Below are 19,046 nucleotides of genomic sequence, written 5' to 3'. Positions count from 1 at the left end.
TTGTAGTTAAGTAACATTTTGGCCGTTTTTGGACTTTATGCTTCTACTCCACAAGGGAAACACTGTAACCTACTTTAGGACTCTAGCCTGCTACATAGTCTGCAGTGCAGCAAAGAAAACACACTACATAACAGCTCAGGTTCTTCTTCACCAATAAATATTTGACTGTTTACCAATTCAGATGCATATTCAGTCAGTGAACTTTCTCCTTAGTCAAACTGTAATTATCAGTGACAGGCTCTCTGAACTATTCTGACTCGTAGTTTTTCCACATTAAAGGTTAATTTCCATTTCAGTCACACATACACATAAACAAGCTACAAGCAAATGGGAACAATCTGATTTTATTTTGAAGCTGGTACATATTATCCCTCTACCTAGGGCACATCATCTCTCTAAACAAATAGTTAATTGATAGAAACATAAAAATAAAACATCTGATACGGCTTATAGCCAAAGTTGTCTTAAAAAATGTAAGGATAATCTAAACAACAACATGAAATAACATAAATGATACAAAAGAGGTATACGATACATTTAAGGGCCTATAATGTTCCTTGACACTTCTACAAGGATCAAATTTAGTGCATCTGAAGAAAATCTCTGAATAAGGCATATGTGTGACATTTATCACATCTTACTATACCAAGACATTTACAGAGAACAGATTGCTTTCTCCTCTTAAGGATGAAAAATAAAAACATAGTTAAATCAAACAATATGATCCTCTCATCATATTTTTTGTACTTAACACAAGTGCAACACTTTATTGTAAGGTTAAAAATAAAACAAGTGTATGAGCACATTCAATGAACATATATTACACATCAACAGGCTAACCGCAGAGCATGTGCAACCGTCTTCAAGTGCCTAAGGTGTCGTCATTCATTCATCATTAACGCAGGAAGTTAAGCAATACAGACTCAAGCGATTGAGTCCAGTGCTAAAAAAGGTCCATTCCTCTTTTTTTTACTCCCTACATGCTTATTTAACTTACAGACATGAATCTAAAGCTTTTTGTTGTTGTTTATCTTTGATGTAATTCTTTTCTTTTGACAGATTTCCATCCATATGCCACAACAGCATTTCTTTGGTTTCCTCACATTCTTGACTGCAATCCAGTCTACTGCAACACCCTTTAAAATATATGATTGTGAAAAAGGCAGGAGCATTTTTTTTTTTTTACAAAAGGGCCATTCACGGCATAACATGAAAATGAACAATCCATTAAAAGGATTGAGTAGCGGTCCAGTCTCAAACATAAACAGGGTACATAAACACTACATGGGTTTAATTCTCACTGGCAACCATGACAAACAGCAGATCTGGGAGGAAGAGTGTGACTTCTCTTATGATGTCTCTGGAAATCTTTTGTTACATCAAATTATATGGGATCCTGGGTTGGGTTGAAGAGGGTCCAGTCTGGGTTGATGAAGGTGCTCTGACCCAAGTCTTCCCTATGACAAAGGTTATTTTTTTTCACCCGCCGTCCCATCAGGTCCAGGGTTTAGGGAGTTTGGAGGGACCGTGGGAAGGACCCTGAAGCACCATCCCTGTTATAGCGGATGCTTCAACACATTGTCATGTCTCTGTCCCGGGCCCAGCCAGTGGGATGACAAACACAGTGATGTCATCGCCTGAGCCCAGTCTTTCATTGGGAAGCCGCCAGCCGCGCTCCTTCAGGACGCCTCGAGACCTCATCAGCAGGTCCTGGGCTGCCAGGGTGTACCTGTGCCACACACAGTGTGCAGGAAAACAGTCATTACCGCTGTGAAAAACACTATAATTTAGGGCGGGAACAAACACACACACTAAATACAGACTCTTATTCAAACAGAGTTTTTTTCTTTTTTGCTTTACCAAATATAGACTCCTTTTCAAACAAGTAAATATTTTGTTTTGCTTTAGCAGGTATAAGCTTCATGAATAACATTCAGAGAGCCTAACTCCGGTACTGCAGCTACCCAGGAATATACTGTTCACAAAGCTGGTCCGTATAGGTTTGAAGACCTTGAGCTTTAGGACTGCAGTGTCATAGTGAGAAGGGGTTTCTTCTTTCTCTTATTGAAGGCATCAGATAACACAACATTTACTTTTTGTACAGTGGCCACTAAAAAAGTGATTTCACTGCTTTCCTTTCTTAAATAGCTCATCTGAAGGGTAACACTTTAGATGGTCAACCTATATATATGTTCTTATCAGAATCAGAATCAAAATCAGAATTCCCTTATAAGTCCAGCAGTGTGAAAATGTACAGTGTTAAAGCAAAAGTGACAAAGCAGTTAAAAAAGGCAAGCAATAATAAAGAGTAAGCTAACGGGTTAAATATAGAGAAAAAGCTCACATTGGTAAAAAAAAATTGAAATAGAAATAACTACATACAACTACATTATAATGCCTAATTTACTATACTTGTTTTACAAAGTAGTTATACAGTTAAAATGAAGTCTTAGCCAGCCAAAGCTATACCTTACTTACTATATACAGATTTAACAATCACTATAAACCCAATTTGGAGCAAAACCTGTGTATCTGTCACCACCTAGTGGACATACTGAGTACTACTTTACAGGATTTATCAGACTGGGGCTTTGGGTACTGTATCACCATGTTTACACGGCACGACGGAACATATAGGCAGAACAAAAGACTAATGTAAAGGATTATTTATCATACCTCATGGGATCAGAGGGGTCACAGCAGGATAAGTACGCTGACACAGCATCTGCCACTTCCCTGTCAGTTGTGACGTCCCACAATCCATCTGTGCCCATGACTAAGACGTCGTTTGGGCCATGTTTGTTTTCATCCATATTATAGACCTTCACCTGTGATGGAACAAAAAATTAAGAATTTTGCTGTCATGATTTATATAACAGTTTTGCACAAGACCAACATTTTTTTTGTAAGGTGCTGGAAGATTAGCTAATAATAATAAAGCTTCATTTACACTTTTCTATAAGCAAGTGCAGCTCCAAGTGCTTTAGCAAAGGGCACACATTACAAATTAAAACCAAGAACAAGACATTCCCCTCAGATCAGATGATAAGACCTTTTTTGGGAACGTGCAGCAACATAATATAACATTTGAACAATAAATAATAATATTATATGCATGCTGGCATGAAAGGGCACAACCTCTACTACAGAGTTAAAGCTGCTCCAGTTCATTCACTTTTTTTCACAATAATTTAAGACACTGTTTTAGAGTGACATAAAACAAGCAGGTGAAATATTTGGATAAGTTCAAGAAATAGATGACGATAATATTCCTGTAATGGTGAGTTGAGAGGTGCTTGAAACAGAAATAAGAGGTGGAAAGTATTTTTAACTACATGAAACAAAATAAGATTGATAATAAGAAATCATGTGATGAGAAGCAAGGTACTGCCAAAGATATATTTAGATATTTGCATGTTCATTATGTAAATGAAAGACAACAAGACATGTTATCAACTGAGGGCTTATGTTTTGGTTGGTGCACATAATCAGTTTTAAGAATCATCTGCAAACTGTATCAGGGATTAAAAATGAACTGAATAATGATTAAATGAAATAATATTACATTTGTGTTGAGAAGCTTCCCGGGATGATCATTTTTTAATGTTTAAAAAAAAAATGTTGTTGATGACAGAAATATGAACTGGTTTAACAAATAACTTTACATACTATGAACACAAAATGTATAGGCATAGTGGTGAAGATTTGTGTTTGTTTTGCCTAAAAAATAAGGTAAAGATAATATATACGTTTCAATATTGACATTAATACTCGGCAGAATCAAATATAAAGACCGCTGGTTTCCCATGCTTTGTTGTACTTGCTAAAGCACATTATGAGTCACAGCTTTGAACGGCTGACAAAGCAAAGTCCAGGGCCCAAAGCTGCTCAAATGGATCCTAAAGGCTCGCAGGTGGAGCAGCGATGCAGAGGCTACTCCCCCGACATCGCTGATAACCAAAGCTGCTTCTCCCACTCACCTCAGGGACGCAGGATAGGAAGGGCTTGATGTAAATGTTGGAGTTGTAGACCTTCAGTTCATGATCTCCCAGCCCGCGGGTCACTCCGATTGTGGCCATGACACGTGCCTACACACACACACACACACACACACACACACACACACACACACACACACACACACACACACACACACACACACACACACACACACACACACACACACACACACACACACACACACACACACACACACACACACACACACACACACACACACACAGTAATGTAGGTTAATGTTCTGGTTGTGAATCAGTTCTAGGAAAATCCACTTACAGTATAGGGGATTATAAAGACTGTCAGACAATGATGAAAATGCTGACTAGATCTCATTTATCAAATAAATTGTAGAACAAATGTATTCTCTGTGGAGAATCTGTGTATGTACATTTCATGGGGTTTTACTCGTTTCTTACCTTTTTACCCTCTCCATAAATCAGGGGGAATTTCAGATCATCTTCAACTATCGTCTTATAGGCCCTACAACAAAACAACCAACAGACCTCAGATGTAGGTAACTGAAACAAAATTATTCAGCAACAATTATGATAAGTAATTCATTGTTTTTAGTAATTATTTTAATCAAAATGCAAATAATTAATTGGTTAAAGATAGCTTGTTGTTTTTGTTGTGTTGGTTTTTTATCATTGTCACATTGCAACTTAAAATCAAACTAATTATTTGTGGTTCATTTTTTGGTCAGAAAAAAAGCACTGGGAATTTTACAAATTGATATGCAAATTGATTCCTCAATAAAAAAGCTGCTGCTTTTGATTGAAAATCCCTTTAACTTGGATGAATAAAGTTTGGAGCATTAATTAATTTCTTGTTATACCAGTTACTTACCTGTATATCATTTTTATTTTATTATCCTTGTGGAAATCCGTACTGTCCTGTTTTTCCTTCTCACACTGTTGCTGCTTATACTCCTTTTTCCCACGGGGATTAATAAAGGTCCATCTTATCTTATTCTGAACACTTTAAACTCTTAAAAGTTAAACAATGTTAGGACGCCTGATACAGAGTTCATAAAACTCTTTGATTAACTGTTAGTCATGTGATTACAAAGAGTCTCCAGGTTTACCAGCCAGTCATGGTGTGGTCTCTGTAGAGCATCTTTTTGCCCAGCTCACTGTGCTGGATCCTACGCGGGAACTCAATGTGAGTGAACTCGTTACCCAGGAGCTCTGGCCTCAGGAAGCCCTGGAGTGACACACAATTGGGCAAGGTTGAATAACTACAGAAAAAAAGGCTTTACTTAGGCCTTAAAATCCGTAATGAAAGCGATATGATTGTGTGTGTAACAGAAGACCTGCAGTATACTGTGTTATTAGGCACAAAACAGATCTGGTTTTTTTTAGCAGCAACATCATCCACCAGCTCTGTGATTCATATTATATTATTTCAGTTCTGCACTGGATTTCCTCCCTCGTCTTCATGTTGCCTGCTTTCATGCTCAACATTACTGTTTGCAAAACCTGTTTTGACTTGATATCTATACTCCTACTTACTTTTACAGCTTTCCTTGCACTTACAAAATCAGTTAACCCCTTTGAATAGAATTCAGGCATTCAGGTTGGTGAAATAATTGAAAAATATAAGACATAAGATTACCAGATACTGTAGCCGCTGTCTCTCTGACTCAGGTGTGAATTCATTTGTCATTGGAATAACCTCATTATTTCGTATGATTATGGACCTGCAGACAAAGGAGAAGGGGGAGACACAAGTGAGAAGGATAACACAGTATCACATTTACATTTATTTAATTGTTTTATACATTTGGTGTTATATGTGTAGTTCGGTAAGGGTTGGTAGAAGAAGCTGCAGGAATGCAAAGTGAACCCCAGGGGGCACAAGAAGTTATGACTGAGAACATTTACTATATACAGCTCCACACACTGTACGGTGGAGAGCTACAGTTGGTTTTCCTGCAGTCTGCAGTAGAAGTTGTATCAGTTCTCTCACCTGCTATCTCCAGCATTGGCTACGTAGAGCTTCCCCATTAAATTAATGGCAGCTAAGGCACAACACCCACCAGAGATGGCATATGATGCTTTTTCCTTTTCAATTAGGTCATCCTGAAATCCAAAGAGAAAATCAACATGAAAAGAAAAGGCCACAAAACCTCTGTGGTTTAAGAGCCCACTTTGCCTCTCATCATCCTGAAAAGCTCATTATTCATGAATATTCATGTTCAAAACAAAACAGCACTGCTGATAGAGAGAAACCAGGAGGCTTTGAAGGAATACATTAACTGCACTATGGGTTATTATCATCTACACAAGACAGCGGTTGAATCAGAGGAGAGTAAGACTTGAGGAGACAGAGGACATTTGGCCTATTTGCCCGAATGCAATCCTCAAGTTTTCTGTAGTTATCCACAAACAGGAAGAGCTAAACGTTTACAAAGTTTCATTCTGCAGCAATGCTTGCAGCTCTGAGGCTGCACGGAAAATGCTAAGATGCTCAGAATAACAATGGTTACCATGTTATTCCTCTTAGTTTGTTATTATTTCTCATTATCTACCTCTTAGAGTTGTCCCAACCTTTAGAATAGCATGTATAATGTGATGGCGGGCCAATAGAAGTGCAAGGGTGTCATAGTGATGTCACTGTAATACAGGAAGTAAACAAAGGAGTCCAACAGAAGAGTTTCAGGCGGGGGTGGGGGAGAACTCCCTCTGGAGGGAACTTTGGGATTTGTGCCGTTGCAGACACAAAAAGCTATTTAACACACTACAGGAGAAAAACCCCAAAAGTCTCTTTAAATCCTGATCAAAGTGGAGGATCATTTAATTTCCTAAAAAACAGAACCGTTCTTTTAAGATAAAAATGTTCATAAATACCTCTATTGGCTAACAAAGCATTGATGTTTTGTTTTTCACATAGTTTGTTAGTAAAACATCTGCTCACCATCTGCGAGAAGGCGGTCTCTATGACCCCCATCACCAGGCTCTCCAAGCTGACAACCTTCTCCATGTGAAAGCGTACTGACGAGTCGGTGACAGCATCGGGGTCTTCTGTATCCTGCGCGGCCCCCTTCTTTGAGTCCGCCTGGTATGGGCTGCCGTTCTTGGACAGGCAGATAGGAGGCGCACTATTGGAATTCTCCAGCAGGTGGCAGATTTCTCCCAAACGGTCTCTGATGAGGCGGTGAAGAAGCTTGGAGGCCATGATGGCTGCTCCAGAACCTGCATGTCCATCAAAAACGCCCCAGTAGTGCATAGGGATTCCTGTACCATCCTGGAAATGAACATCAAAATGGATATGTATACGTTGTAAAGAATAGAAGTAGTGATAAAAACTAAATATAGAAAAAGTAAGGAACCTATGATGGTAACATTCTTGTGATATTTATTAATGCTAAGCTATATTATTCTTTCATTTAGGGTCCCACTAAACCAGAGTTGCAACAAATCTAGATTCAATATTTTAGGAAAGCTGCCAAAAAAAAATTCTATGATTGCAGAAATGTGCCAAACCCATCAAGTTGAAGTAATATGGACCTACAAGGGTTCTGTGATGTATCTTTAAATGATCAACACAAGTGATGCAGATACTCTGATCTAACATGATGCAATGAGTAATGGAAGGGCGTTGCCACCTTTGTGTTTGCTGGCATGTTACATGCAGAGTTGGCGTGACTGACTGACTAACAGATGAATAGCAACAAGACACCTGCTAACCGCTCTAATGCTACACCCACATGGGTAGGGGTGCAGCAAGGGATGATGTGATTAATTTACAACTAAATGGAATGCGTATGTATGTCTGTGTGTGTGAGCTCTGATAACACTTTAATGCATCAACAATTATAATAAAAACGTATAATAAACAGTATATTGTTCTGAAATGGAACAATCTGCACAATGAGTACTTTGCAGGACTTTCACTTGTAACAGAGTATTCCTTCACTCTGGTACTTCTCCCACCTCTGCTAAAATGTAAGCAATCAGTTGCTTATTTATACATTCTGCATATATCGAGAATCATTATTATTGATGTAGAGTCATGTTTATGGTCATTTTTTAGCTCTGTTTTTGGTCTCAACTAACTCCAGATGTAAGTATTTGGCCATTGAGCATCAGACATGTGGATGAGTTGTATAATAAATCCCATAAGGACTTCAATACTAAAATTACACAAAAGGCACCAGTGCTGTCTATCAGATAACAACCATCATGTTATTATTATTTCAATGCACTTCTGTTTTTATTATTGTTTATTGGAGCTGCCAGACATTTCATCTCACACTCCTGTTTTGATGTGAAGGGGAGATTGTCTCTTTGCTCACCCCGTTGTCCTCCAGCAGGGAGGAGTTGCGGTTTTTGCCGCTCGGCTTCTTCACAAACAGCTTCTCACAACAGCCCTGGTCCTCGTTCAGCATGCTCTTCCCCGCATTGATCACCCTGATGGAGAGAGAGTAAAGTGAGTCTAGAGTCAAATGATTTATAGTGTTTTCTACTTCTAACCACAAGAAAATAAAATAATAGCTGCCAACATTATGGAGAGAGTGGAAGACAGGAAAAAAACACGGGACAGGATACCTTCATGTCCCAAAGGGAACTTGCAGGAGGGATTAAGTGTTTTTATTATGAGCTGATTCCTGCAAAGGATAATAGCTTCAGAGTAATGCACTGTTTCATATGCTGGCAGCATCATCTACCCTGATATGGACTACAGCAGTGTTCACCGGCTGTACCAATGCGGTAGCTGCAGAAAAATGTGCTACATAGCTCTATGAGAAATAGTATTTCATAACAATGCATGCCCAAACAATCTTAATGTGTTCTTTGTAAACTTTTTTAATTGCATTAAACACTTTTTTATACTTGTGCTGTATTTTTTCAACAGAAAACATCCAATTATTCCAGTATATTATAGAAACAATAATCCGGTTTTTAATATCTAAAATCTAAACAGCATGTTTTTACAAAATGGTTAGCTGTGTTTGCAATCTGTACTGACTGGACTTAAAAAAACATCCGCTGGCATGGACCTTTAAGCTGCACATTAGGCAGACTTGGAAAGGCTGCAGTTTGGACCTCATGCTGGCATATTACATAACATTTTCATTTTCAATTATACATGAAAGCCACATTCACTGGATAATAAGGCATAATGCCTATGGAGCCATCCCAGTAATTCAAGTATTGTCATTGAGATTCCCTCAGAAACTTTTATAGAGAAAGGATTAGTAATTTATCTGTACTAGGATCTTCAGAGAAAGGGAAAAGAGAACGAGAGTAAAATTACAAGAGGCACAAGCCGTGACAGCGGAAGAGGAAAAACTGGACAGTTACACAAAAGAGAGAAAATCTGGAGTAAAAATCTCATCCAAATAAGACCTCTGACCTCTCACTTTCTGAACCGCTGAGCTGATTATAATCACTGTAGGAAATGGTCGCTGTTTGGCCGAAAGCTCTGATATCAGAGCACAGCAGAAATGAGGCAAAAAATGGAACTGCTGCCCAAATCTGGATTATAAAAAGCCCTTTCACTGTCTCATCAGTTGAAAGCAGGAGACAGGCTCCACCGTGTCCTGCATTCGCAGGAATTTAAAGTCCCCTGCTTGTCGTCTTAACTTTCTGCCAAGGCCAAAATTTGGCACGAAATAAAGAGTATGTTTTTTTATAGGCTGTTATTGGGTGCATCAACCATTGGAGTCTGGGAGTAAATTTAGCTACCTAAAAAAACAGGCAAACATACCACCATTTATAATGTTTTGTTCTATAAAGTTACTCTTCTATAAGATGGTCTCACATTGTTGCATTTAGGGAAAAACTTATTTTATATAAGTTAAGTTAATATTGTTGAACTAAATGTCAAATTTGTCGGATTGAAGAGGAACAATGCGGTTTTCGTCCTGGTCGTGGAACGACGGACCAGCTTTTTACTTTCGCAAGGATCCTGGAGGGGGCCTGGGAGTACGCTCATCCGGTCTACATGTGCTTTGTGGATTTGGAGAACGCGTATGACCGGGTTTCCAGGGGGATACTGTGGGAGGTGCTGCGAGAGTAAACATCCAATCTCTGTACTCCCAAAGTGAGAGCTGTGTCCAGGTTCTCCAGATTTCCGGTGACGGTTGGCCTCCACCAGGGCTGCGCTTTGTCACCAATCCTGTTTGTGATATTCATGGACAGGATTTCGAGGCGTAGTCGTGGGGGAAGGGGTCTGCAGTTCGGTGGGCTAAGGATTGCGCCACTGCTTTTTGCAGATGATGTGGTCCTAATGGCTTCATCGGTCTGTGACCTTCAGCACTCACTGGATCGGTTCACAGTCGAGTGTGAAGCGGCTGGGATGAGGATCAGCACGTCAAATCTGCGGCCATGGTTCTCAGCAGGAAACCGATGGACTGTCCACTCCAAGTAGGGAATGAGGCCTTAACCCAAGTGAAGGAGTTCAAGTATCTCGGGGTCTTGTTCTCGAGTGAGGGAACAATGGAGCGTGAGATGGGCCGGAGAATCGGAGCAGCGGGAGCGGTACTGCAGTCGCTTTACCGCATTGTTGTGACGAAAAGTCACACCTCTGTCTACCGGGCCATCTTCGTTCCTACCCTCACCTATGGTCATGAAGGATGGGTCATGACCGAAAGAACGAGATCGCGGATACAAGCGGCCGAAATGGGATTTCTCCGCAGGGTGGCTGGCATCTCCCTTAGGGATAAGGGGAGAAGTTCAGTCATCCGGGAGGGACTCGGAGTAGAACCACTGCTCCTTCGCGTTGAAAGGAGCTTGTTGAGGTGGTTCAGGCACCTAGTGAGGATGCCACCTGGGCGCCTCCCTAGGGAGGTGTTCCAGGCAAGTCCAGCTGGGAAGAGACCGAGGGGTAGACCTAGGACCAGGTGGAGGGATTATATCTCTTCGCTGGCCTGGGAGCGCCTTGGAATCCCCCATTCAGAGCTGGTTGATGTGGCCAGGGAAAGAGAAGTTTGGGGCTCTCTGCTGGAGCTGTTACCTCTGCGACCCTGACAGATAAGCAGGAGAAGATGGATGGATGGATAAATGTCAAATTTGTGGAATGATAAGTTCTTCTGCATTGTTACAGTACCTTAAAAAAAAAAGGCATTTTTGGGATTTTTCCATTTCCGGTAGTGTGTTATTAACATTTCTGTGTATGTTAATAGTCTGCAAAGTAAAAAATCCCATATAATAAATTCCCTCCAGAGGGAGTTTAGCTCCCACACATCCACCCCCTGCCTGAAACGCCTTCATTGTAGTCTTTTGTAAGCGGTTGACCAATCACAACAGAGCGGGCCAAATAACCAATCAGAGCCGACTAGGGTGAAAAGAGGTGCTGCAGCACAGGCAGTAAGAGAAAAAACAAAGAGCTTTTTAAACACTAAAGAATGTCAACATGTTACAGTAGAGACATTAAATACAAATATGAACCTGAAGATAGGGCCCCTTTAACAAAAGACTTGGTTTGAACATGAAAGTAAATGCCTTCTGTCTACAAGTTTGCAGTGTAATTAAGTTTCACCACCACCACAGCAAAGAATCAGCAATTGTTCTCGGTTTTGAAAGTCACATGCGCTCAATGAGCTATAATTGAACATCATGTCTGTGGCGTTGGAGGATGTGATTCAAAATCAGAAGATCAAGCCTTCCTAAAGTGTGAGTGACATAATTCTTTAGCATACCTTCTTTTGGTCATATGTTTCAACAACTTGTGACTTGAAACTATTTTGGTAATGTTTGTTAAACTGTTTATTATGCAAGGAAAATTCAAAAGAGGAAGTTGAGAGTTCCAGTGAAATCTATAATTGCAACAGGCAGACCTTTACTCGTCACAAATGTGATGAAAATGTTTGTGGTGTTAGACATCTCTCAGGAAAGGAAGCCGAATTCTGACGCAAAAAGAACCGCTGCGGTTAGAACATGTTGCAATTCACCTTGTGTCTTATAAACCTCTGCAACTCAATAAAAGCTGATAAAGTTTTGTGGTCCGTCTGTCGGAAACCAATGGTGCATGTGAATGCAGACACCCACGAATGAATCCTTTTAGATTTTGGGTAGTTGATCACTTTCCATTTGAACTTTTTGAAATATTGGCTGTTGTAGCTCTAATGTGTGTTTGTATGTGTTAACTATATTCATAATTCTTTCTGAATAACTATTGGTTAAAATGGATATCAAAAAACAAGAACTCTGTACTGGTTTAAGGAGTCGGTCCTGTGGTGTGCATCTAATTCATCTACAGACACATTTGAGGTTAAAAGACTGGACAATCAGAGAGAATTTTTTAATCTGAATGTGCTATAAGATGAATCACTGGTTGCTGCTAAGCTATGTTGTATTAGGTGGAGGTGAGCAGATAAACAAATACTGCAGGCCTGTACAATGTCTTCTTACGTAGCAGTAAGAATGAGTCTAATCATAGTCTGAATTCCTTTTCAGGGAGAGGAGGCTGCTCGTCATGTTTGTAAGGCACATGGTGCAATGCTCAAATAAAATTCCCATTAGAGTAATAACAGCTTCTGTAGTAACTTGAACATTGCTTAGAGAATAGTGTAGGTATCGCAACTAAAACATGCTGCAACTACAACACGTATGCAAAGTTTTTCAACATGAAATCATTCTGTGAATGAGTCATCCTTTTCTCTTATATCTGTTTATTGACGTCAGGAGAGGGCTTTGAATGATTTCTCCTGTACTTTTATGCCTAACTTCTGTTTATTTATGCACTATTATTAGGACCACAAAGACTTATTATATTATAGATAATAATGATTATGAATAATGTATGAACTCATAGAAGATATTATAGAATGAGTTATTAAAATGTTTTTCCCACACATGTCTGAGCTTGAATAACAGATGATATCCATGAATAGATTTCCAAACTGAGTCTCCGCAGCCATCCTCACACTCTCTTATAGTATCTTAGTGCTGGGCCTAAAAGCCTGACTCCATATTAAATTGTATTAAATAGCCATTTGACAAAAGCACTTTCAGCAGCTTACCGTAAGTGCACTCACTTGTTCATGCTGACACAATGTTACAGCGGTGTTAGAGCATCAATTATACTCATTATTATGAGCATCCAGAACCCGTGTGCTGCTTAAACTGCTGACAGACCGTAGGTTGACAATTAACTCTGAAATTAGAGTGTCTGTGAGACAACAACAATGCTAAAAGCTTTAACAACCAAACAATGTACATCCGGACTAGTGCAAACAAACCAAAAAACTGCACAGGCAAACCCAACAACAAGACCATGAATCGTCAATGCCACTATAATGACACTAATGAAGTGATACCAAAGTGGAGAAGTTGCAGAAAGTCCAACTGGACAGCATCCACCTCCACTGTCATTGTTCCCACTCATTATAGCACCACACAAAAGCGATGACGTTGATAGATGCTCCAATAGATAAATGTTGCTTTGTAAAGGATATAGAGATTTGAAGTGAGGCTGCACAGTTTAATCATCCCTGTTTCGATTGGTCCATACACATCACACTTAATTCAACACATTTTGGTGGATCAGAATAGTGTAGCAAGGCTGTATAAGCTGTGTGAGTGAATAAATAACTCACGCAATCGACCGCTAAATAAACACTGCCGTACATTCATCCAAGTGTACAATCTTTACAACCTGATTACAGGAGTAATTTGGCATTAATGCTGTGGTAATAGTGTTAATGACCTATGTTTTCAGTCACAGCTCTGTGATTACCTTTATGTTACATGGTCTGCTCACATTGTGTTGGTTTAATGCTGATGGGTGTTGTTTTTCTAGATTTTTACACTGACAGCTGATGCATGATCAGATCAGCCAATTAGGTTTTGCAGTAAACAGCACTGCTAACGCTTTCCTTACAGTTTTTCTGCGACGTACATCAAAGTCATTTGCAGCAGAAGACAGACAGGAAATGATGACAGTGCACATTCCCACACACCGACCTCCCTTTATGCATTATGGCTTCCTTATTTGACCTTTCTTAGTCAGCCTTCTGAGACCCATATTTGTCGTCACAAATCTCGTCACCATCCCCTTAAGACTCTATGCATGAATCATCATTTTTTTGCCACACTGAAGCAGGCAGGGGGTATAGCCCATATAACTGTACTGTAGGACTGGAGATATTCAGCCCTTCACACCTCCTCCTTTGGGAGAGTGGAATATATGAAAGTGCTTTACCTCAGCTGGAATCGCCCCAACAGCAGATCCTGACCACAGTTTGAATGAAATGGTGCTAATCTGTTTCTAACTGTGCGAGCACTGCAAGTGTAGAGTGTAAATGCACCTGCATTAAAGCGAAGCACATACGGGATGAAGATCAACACTTTCTGTACATTCATAAAAAGTGAACGTTCACTAAACCCTTTCTTAGACAAAGGCTGCAACATCCTAGAGTATTAAATCAAAACATTTGAATGGTCATTAGAGACTTAAACCTAGTTGAAAACAAGTGACATTATTAGACACAAACACAAGCTCATGGACTCTTTGTAAATGAAAAATAAATAACCTCGCACACACAGGCAAACAATTCAAAAATGGAACTCTTTTTTTGGGAAGTGGAAGTATCATTCAGGACGTGGATGTAAGAGAATGCACATGTATACAGTCTATTTAGTGAGCAGGTAGACATTTCCTGCTTTCACTTTTGTGTCAAAGTCCAACACAACTTGCCTTGAAAGGTAAGCATGTAGTTAAATATCCTTGCACACAAATGACACTAGGATAGGGAGCGTTTTCACTAATTACACACTGCTGCAAATATCATGTGCAGCTCAGGGGAGGAACTCTGAGGTAGAAACTGTATAACAGCAAAAGGCCATATTGGCCATCATCTGGCTGCTGCAGTGCTCTTTGCAGCTGCTGAGGATGCAGCAACATGGGCCTGACACTCATAGGGGAGTGGGGAATAAGCATAAGCATAATATTTGGGGAATTATCGTCAATGAACGCTACTCACTCTGCGTATCCCGACCTCCAGGGAAGCCTGCTGTCTCTCTTTAACGTGAGCACCGGCCGTGATGCGTGCTCCGTGGAGTACTGCAGGAGCTCCGGGGTGAGATCCAAGAAATCCGGCCGGCCGTAGGGGAACCGCGGCGGCAGGCTGTCCGGTCCGCAGGGCTGGCCGCCACCTGAGTGATGGTTGTGGTGGTGGTGGTGGTGTCCGTGCGGCATCATGCCTCCCACCAGACTAGACATGGCGTTTTTTACCTTACTGATCATCACCGACACCAAAAAAGCTCCGGACAGGAAATTAAACGCGATGCGATGTTACGTTTGAGAGAAAAGAACATACACAGCCAGCGGTGAGGATCATTTCAGGAAGCGATTTTTTTCTACCCCTCCTCGGCCCCATGTGACAGCTTTCGGGTAGGCAGACACGATGTTTTCCTCATTCAAACAGAATAAAGCCCTCGCTGGCTGTGTGCAGCCTGTAATCCGGTTGATAACTCATCTCAGAAGGCAGGGCTTCACACTGGGATGTGCTGACAGCCGTGAACACATCACACACATCCAAAAATATCAACTACAAGAAATATGTTTAGCAGCTTCAGAAAGATTAGCAGATGTTCATGTAAAAGTTAGGCAAGGAAATATTTAGGAAGATACTATAGTAACTCATTCATTGGCAAACTATGGCCTTCAATAAAGGAAACTTAAAATATTCATAACACATCAAAAAAGACAGTATATATTATATTGTGAACATAAAAAAAGCTAATTTTAAAATTAGCTTTACATGTTGTTACTAATAACTTCATTAAAGCTAATTAGTAATTAGCTCTTCATATTTTTTAACAGACCCCAAAAAGGTGCATTTTCTCTAGTAATTGATTGTCAAAAGCTTGGTAAACGTCAGTGGAGCACTTTCTAATAATAAAGGCCACCATATTACATTTACTGAAGCACATATGTACAACTTTGAGGAACTTGAGTATTTTTTTATTTGGTTTGAAATTTGATATGTCCACTCTACTACTAAACCGGTTAAAAACTGTACAATTTCATGTAATCCACAGATCTGTCACAAATTCAGCATGTAGGAAAAGTATAATGTACAGTCAAAACACTTTAAAAAGGGTGCCTTCTTAAAAATATAAATTGACTATTCTACTGGAGAGCAAACAAATTGGTGAAATTGTAGCAGATGTCTAAAACATAGTTTATGGTTTAGAAACAAGACAATATGAACTGATAAATGATTTAGTTATGTTCACACAAAGCTTTATTAGTACACAGATTGATCACTTGTCCTAGCATCTGCATCTACTTTTGAATAGGCCCAGTAAGCATCTTTCACCATGTTCCCCTGACTACGCACTAACACTGAGAGTCAATCAGAGCACAAAGGAGCTGCAGTTGGGCATTAGACTAAGAGCCCTTGTTTTGAATGAGGAGCAGCATGGAAGGTGAAGAGTGGCCTATAACTATGTTGCGTAATCTCTTTTATCTGAGGTCACAGTCCATCTTTCAGCCGACAGCAATAAAGACTGAGGCTGCAGCAGTATTGTTTGTTTTTGCTTTTAGAAATCACCGTTATAAAGTAAACAAAACATCCATCGTCCCAATTCTGCTTATTCCAACCGCCATCACAACCCAATTAAGATGACAGCTGTGCTTTCATTCTGTAAATGTGCTATCTGTCTTTTATGTTCTGTATAAATAATGGACGTAGTATCCGTAACGTTACCCATAGGTTTGTGAAGAGCTGTAATGAAGCTCAAAGTGGGCGACACCCACCATCGACATCTTATCAGTCTACCTCCAGCCCGCTCCCGGCTAATCCAAATATGGACATAGGGTTTGAGCTGAAGCGGGCGTGGCTACTGAAACACGACCATCTAGCTCGAAGCTACCAAGCTAGCGAAGGCTTCCAAGCTAGGCTACATGCTACCGTATGCTACTCTCATGCGATAGTATTTTCTCCAGCGGCAAGGTGGCTATCATACGCTCCCGTTAGAATCGTGGGCGTCTTGCTGGAAGGCTAACCCACGGCTAATTAGCTAGCTAACGAGCTAACCTAACAAGTGAGCAGACGATACTTTATACATTCTATGGAGCAGACACACTGATAATTAGTTAGGGTGACCAGACGTCCTCTTTTGCCCGGACATGTCCTCTTTTTATGTCCTGTCCGGAGCGTCCGGGGGGGTTTATAAATTCATGAAAACGTCCGGTCTTCACAGTTTTTCATGGGACCATTAAGCGTGTACTTAAATTGAATGGCGCTTTGCACAGAAGTCTACTGTACTTAGACTTCCCCCCCAACAATCGCAAGTGTCCTCTTTTTCGCCACCTCAAATCTGGTCACCCTAAATTAGTGCTAACGGTGCTAAAATATAACCCAAAAAATAATCAGCAAGCCATATAATGTCTGATATTTGCATTCAAAAGGCACCAACACCACCAACATGTCCGACAGGTCAAGTGCAGTGACTGTTAGCGGAGCTAGCAGAGCAGACAAGTAGCGGCTAGCGCCCACTGACGGCGCTACCCTGTCAATCAAAGCGACCACGCCCTTAATTATGCATAGTTTTAAGCCTTAATATAATTCAAACGGGAGAGTTATATAGAAATTCACCCTCCTCACAGTTGTCATGAATAGGTAAATTAGCTATAGAGACCAAAGGCAATTTTACCATACTGTAAACATGTTTATTTCTGCTGTAAAAATTGGCATTTTAACATGGTCTATGTAAATTGCTCTGTTTTGGAGCCAGGCCACGCGGCCATTCGATGAACTGCAGTTTTTGGCACTTCCGTATGTGTTTCACTCATAGACTGTATATATATACCATAGACTGTATATATATACAGTCTATGATATATACAGTCTATGGTTTCACTGCTCAACCCCCGAGGTTGCCCCTTGTTCTGGACTGACTTTACATCACTTAAATTTGTTTTGAAAATATACTGTACATAAAGTTTATTCCTGATCAGCATATCCTAGAGGCTACATGTTATTTGAACTGATGCTAATTTTTTTGCTTTTGTTTGTTCATGCACTTTTTTTTGGTTTATTTTTGCTGTTAGTTACTTTTGATGTATTTATCCTACTATAAACTGTACTTCTACGATACAACATTCAAGAACCAGTAATTTTACTATTTACTCCACTATGTTGTTGCTGCAGTTGTGGAAAGCACATTTACCTATAATAAACAATAATAATCCACAACATAATATATACTAGTGCATTGCCCTCATTTGATACTGTGAGATGAGAATTGAGATTGTACTTGCAATGGAATATTGTTCACGGTGTAGTAATTGCTACTTTTATTACACTGCTGAGTTTCAAATCAAACCATTTTTATGATATAAAGAAAATGATGCATTGTCATTATTTAGTTATCCTCAAGTCATGGACACAAAAATCAGTTTTGTATGAAGATATCATAGTACTTTACTAAGGTTGTAACTCTTAAAAAACACTTGGCATTTTCTATGCTTTATTGACATTACTAAGTGAAGTAAAGTAAAGCTAAGTGTCTTCATGCAGTGATGAGGTTGTTTGCTCCATAGTTTGTACCTGTGTGTGTTCTCCAGTAGATGGAGCTACAGTTTCACAAGATGAGAACCAATTTGAAATCAATTTTAGCTGTGATGCTGTAGAAGAAGCTCAAATTAACCTATGATTATGTTTGTTAACAACTTTAACAGATGGGAGTTTTGTCTATCTTGCATGTTATAACATCATGTTATGTTTGTCAAATATATTTTTTAACGTAACAGCTGTTTTATGGCTTGCTGTCTCTGACTCCACCTGCAAGTGATACAATTAAATTAAATTATTTTCTTTGCAATAAAGAATTGATTTAAAAAAGAATAAGAAAAATTCCGCTCTCAAAGATAAAGTACTCTCAACATCCAGTAGCAATGGATGAAGATTTAATCTTTCCGCTGATAAATGACCCACTACTTTTCTCTCAGAGGCTGCTGAGGAAGGCTGCTCTGAATCCAAGAGAAATGGTGAAGCAACGGGAGAATTTCTTTCTATGATATATTGATCAGATCTGTAGTAGAGAGTCAGAATGTCATCTAAAATGCAG

At 39.8% G+C, this 19,046-nt stretch overlaps 1 protein-coding gene across 2 annotated transcripts; it reads right to left on the bottom strand.

The window, feature by feature from the left end:
* Positions 1–328: 328 nt before the first annotated feature.
* ppm1j (protein phosphatase, Mg2+/Mn2+ dependent, 1J) lies at positions 329–15,429 on the bottom strand. Of its 2 annotated transcripts, none has more exons than XM_063911533.1 (10): positions 14,951–15,429; positions 8,318–8,432; positions 6,937–7,266; positions 5,989–6,101; positions 5,635–5,719; positions 5,105–5,223; positions 4,437–4,500; positions 3,981–4,088; positions 2,677–2,828; positions 329–1,768 (listed from the first exon to the last, which is right to left on the bottom strand). In XM_063911533.1, exons 1-10 carry the CDS (start codon positions 15,211–15,213, stop codon positions 1,582–1,584), a joined length of 1,536 nt encoding a protein of 511 aa, XP_063767603.1. In that variant the 5' UTR covers positions 15,214–15,429; the 3' UTR covers positions 329–1,581. The 2 variants fall into 2 exon arrangements, with proteins under 2 accessions (XP_063767603.1, XP_063767604.1); XM_063911534.1 differs by having other exon boundaries at positions 329–1,729; positions 14,951–15,424.
* Between the last annotated feature and the right edge of the window lie 3,617 nt (positions 15,430–19,046).

Source organism: Eleginops maclovinus, chromosome 20, assembly GCF_036324505.1.
Source record: "Eleginops maclovinus isolate JMC-PN-2008 ecotype Puerto Natales chromosome 20, JC_Emac_rtc_rv5, whole genome shotgun sequence".
NCBI classification, from domain to species: domain Eukaryota; kingdom Metazoa; phylum Chordata; class Actinopteri; order Perciformes; family Eleginopidae; genus Eleginops; species Eleginops maclovinus.
This window is presented reverse-complemented; position numbering and strand designations above follow the sequence as displayed.

Excerpts from the sequence above, each read along its gene's own strand:
- ppm1j (XM_063911533.1), bottom strand. The coding sequence starts at position 15,213 with ATGATCAGTAAGGTAAAAAACGCCATGTCTAGTCTGGTGGGAGGCATG. Across the intron at positions 7,267-8,317 it reads CCCTGCTGGAGGACAACGGG|GATGGTACAGGAATCCCTAT; the intron begins GTGAGCAAAGAG and ends GTTCATTTCCAG. Across the intron at positions 4,089-4,436 it reads TTTATGGAGAGGGTAAAAAG|GCACGTGTCATGGCCACAAT; the intron begins GTAAGAAACGAG and ends GTGTGTGTGTAG.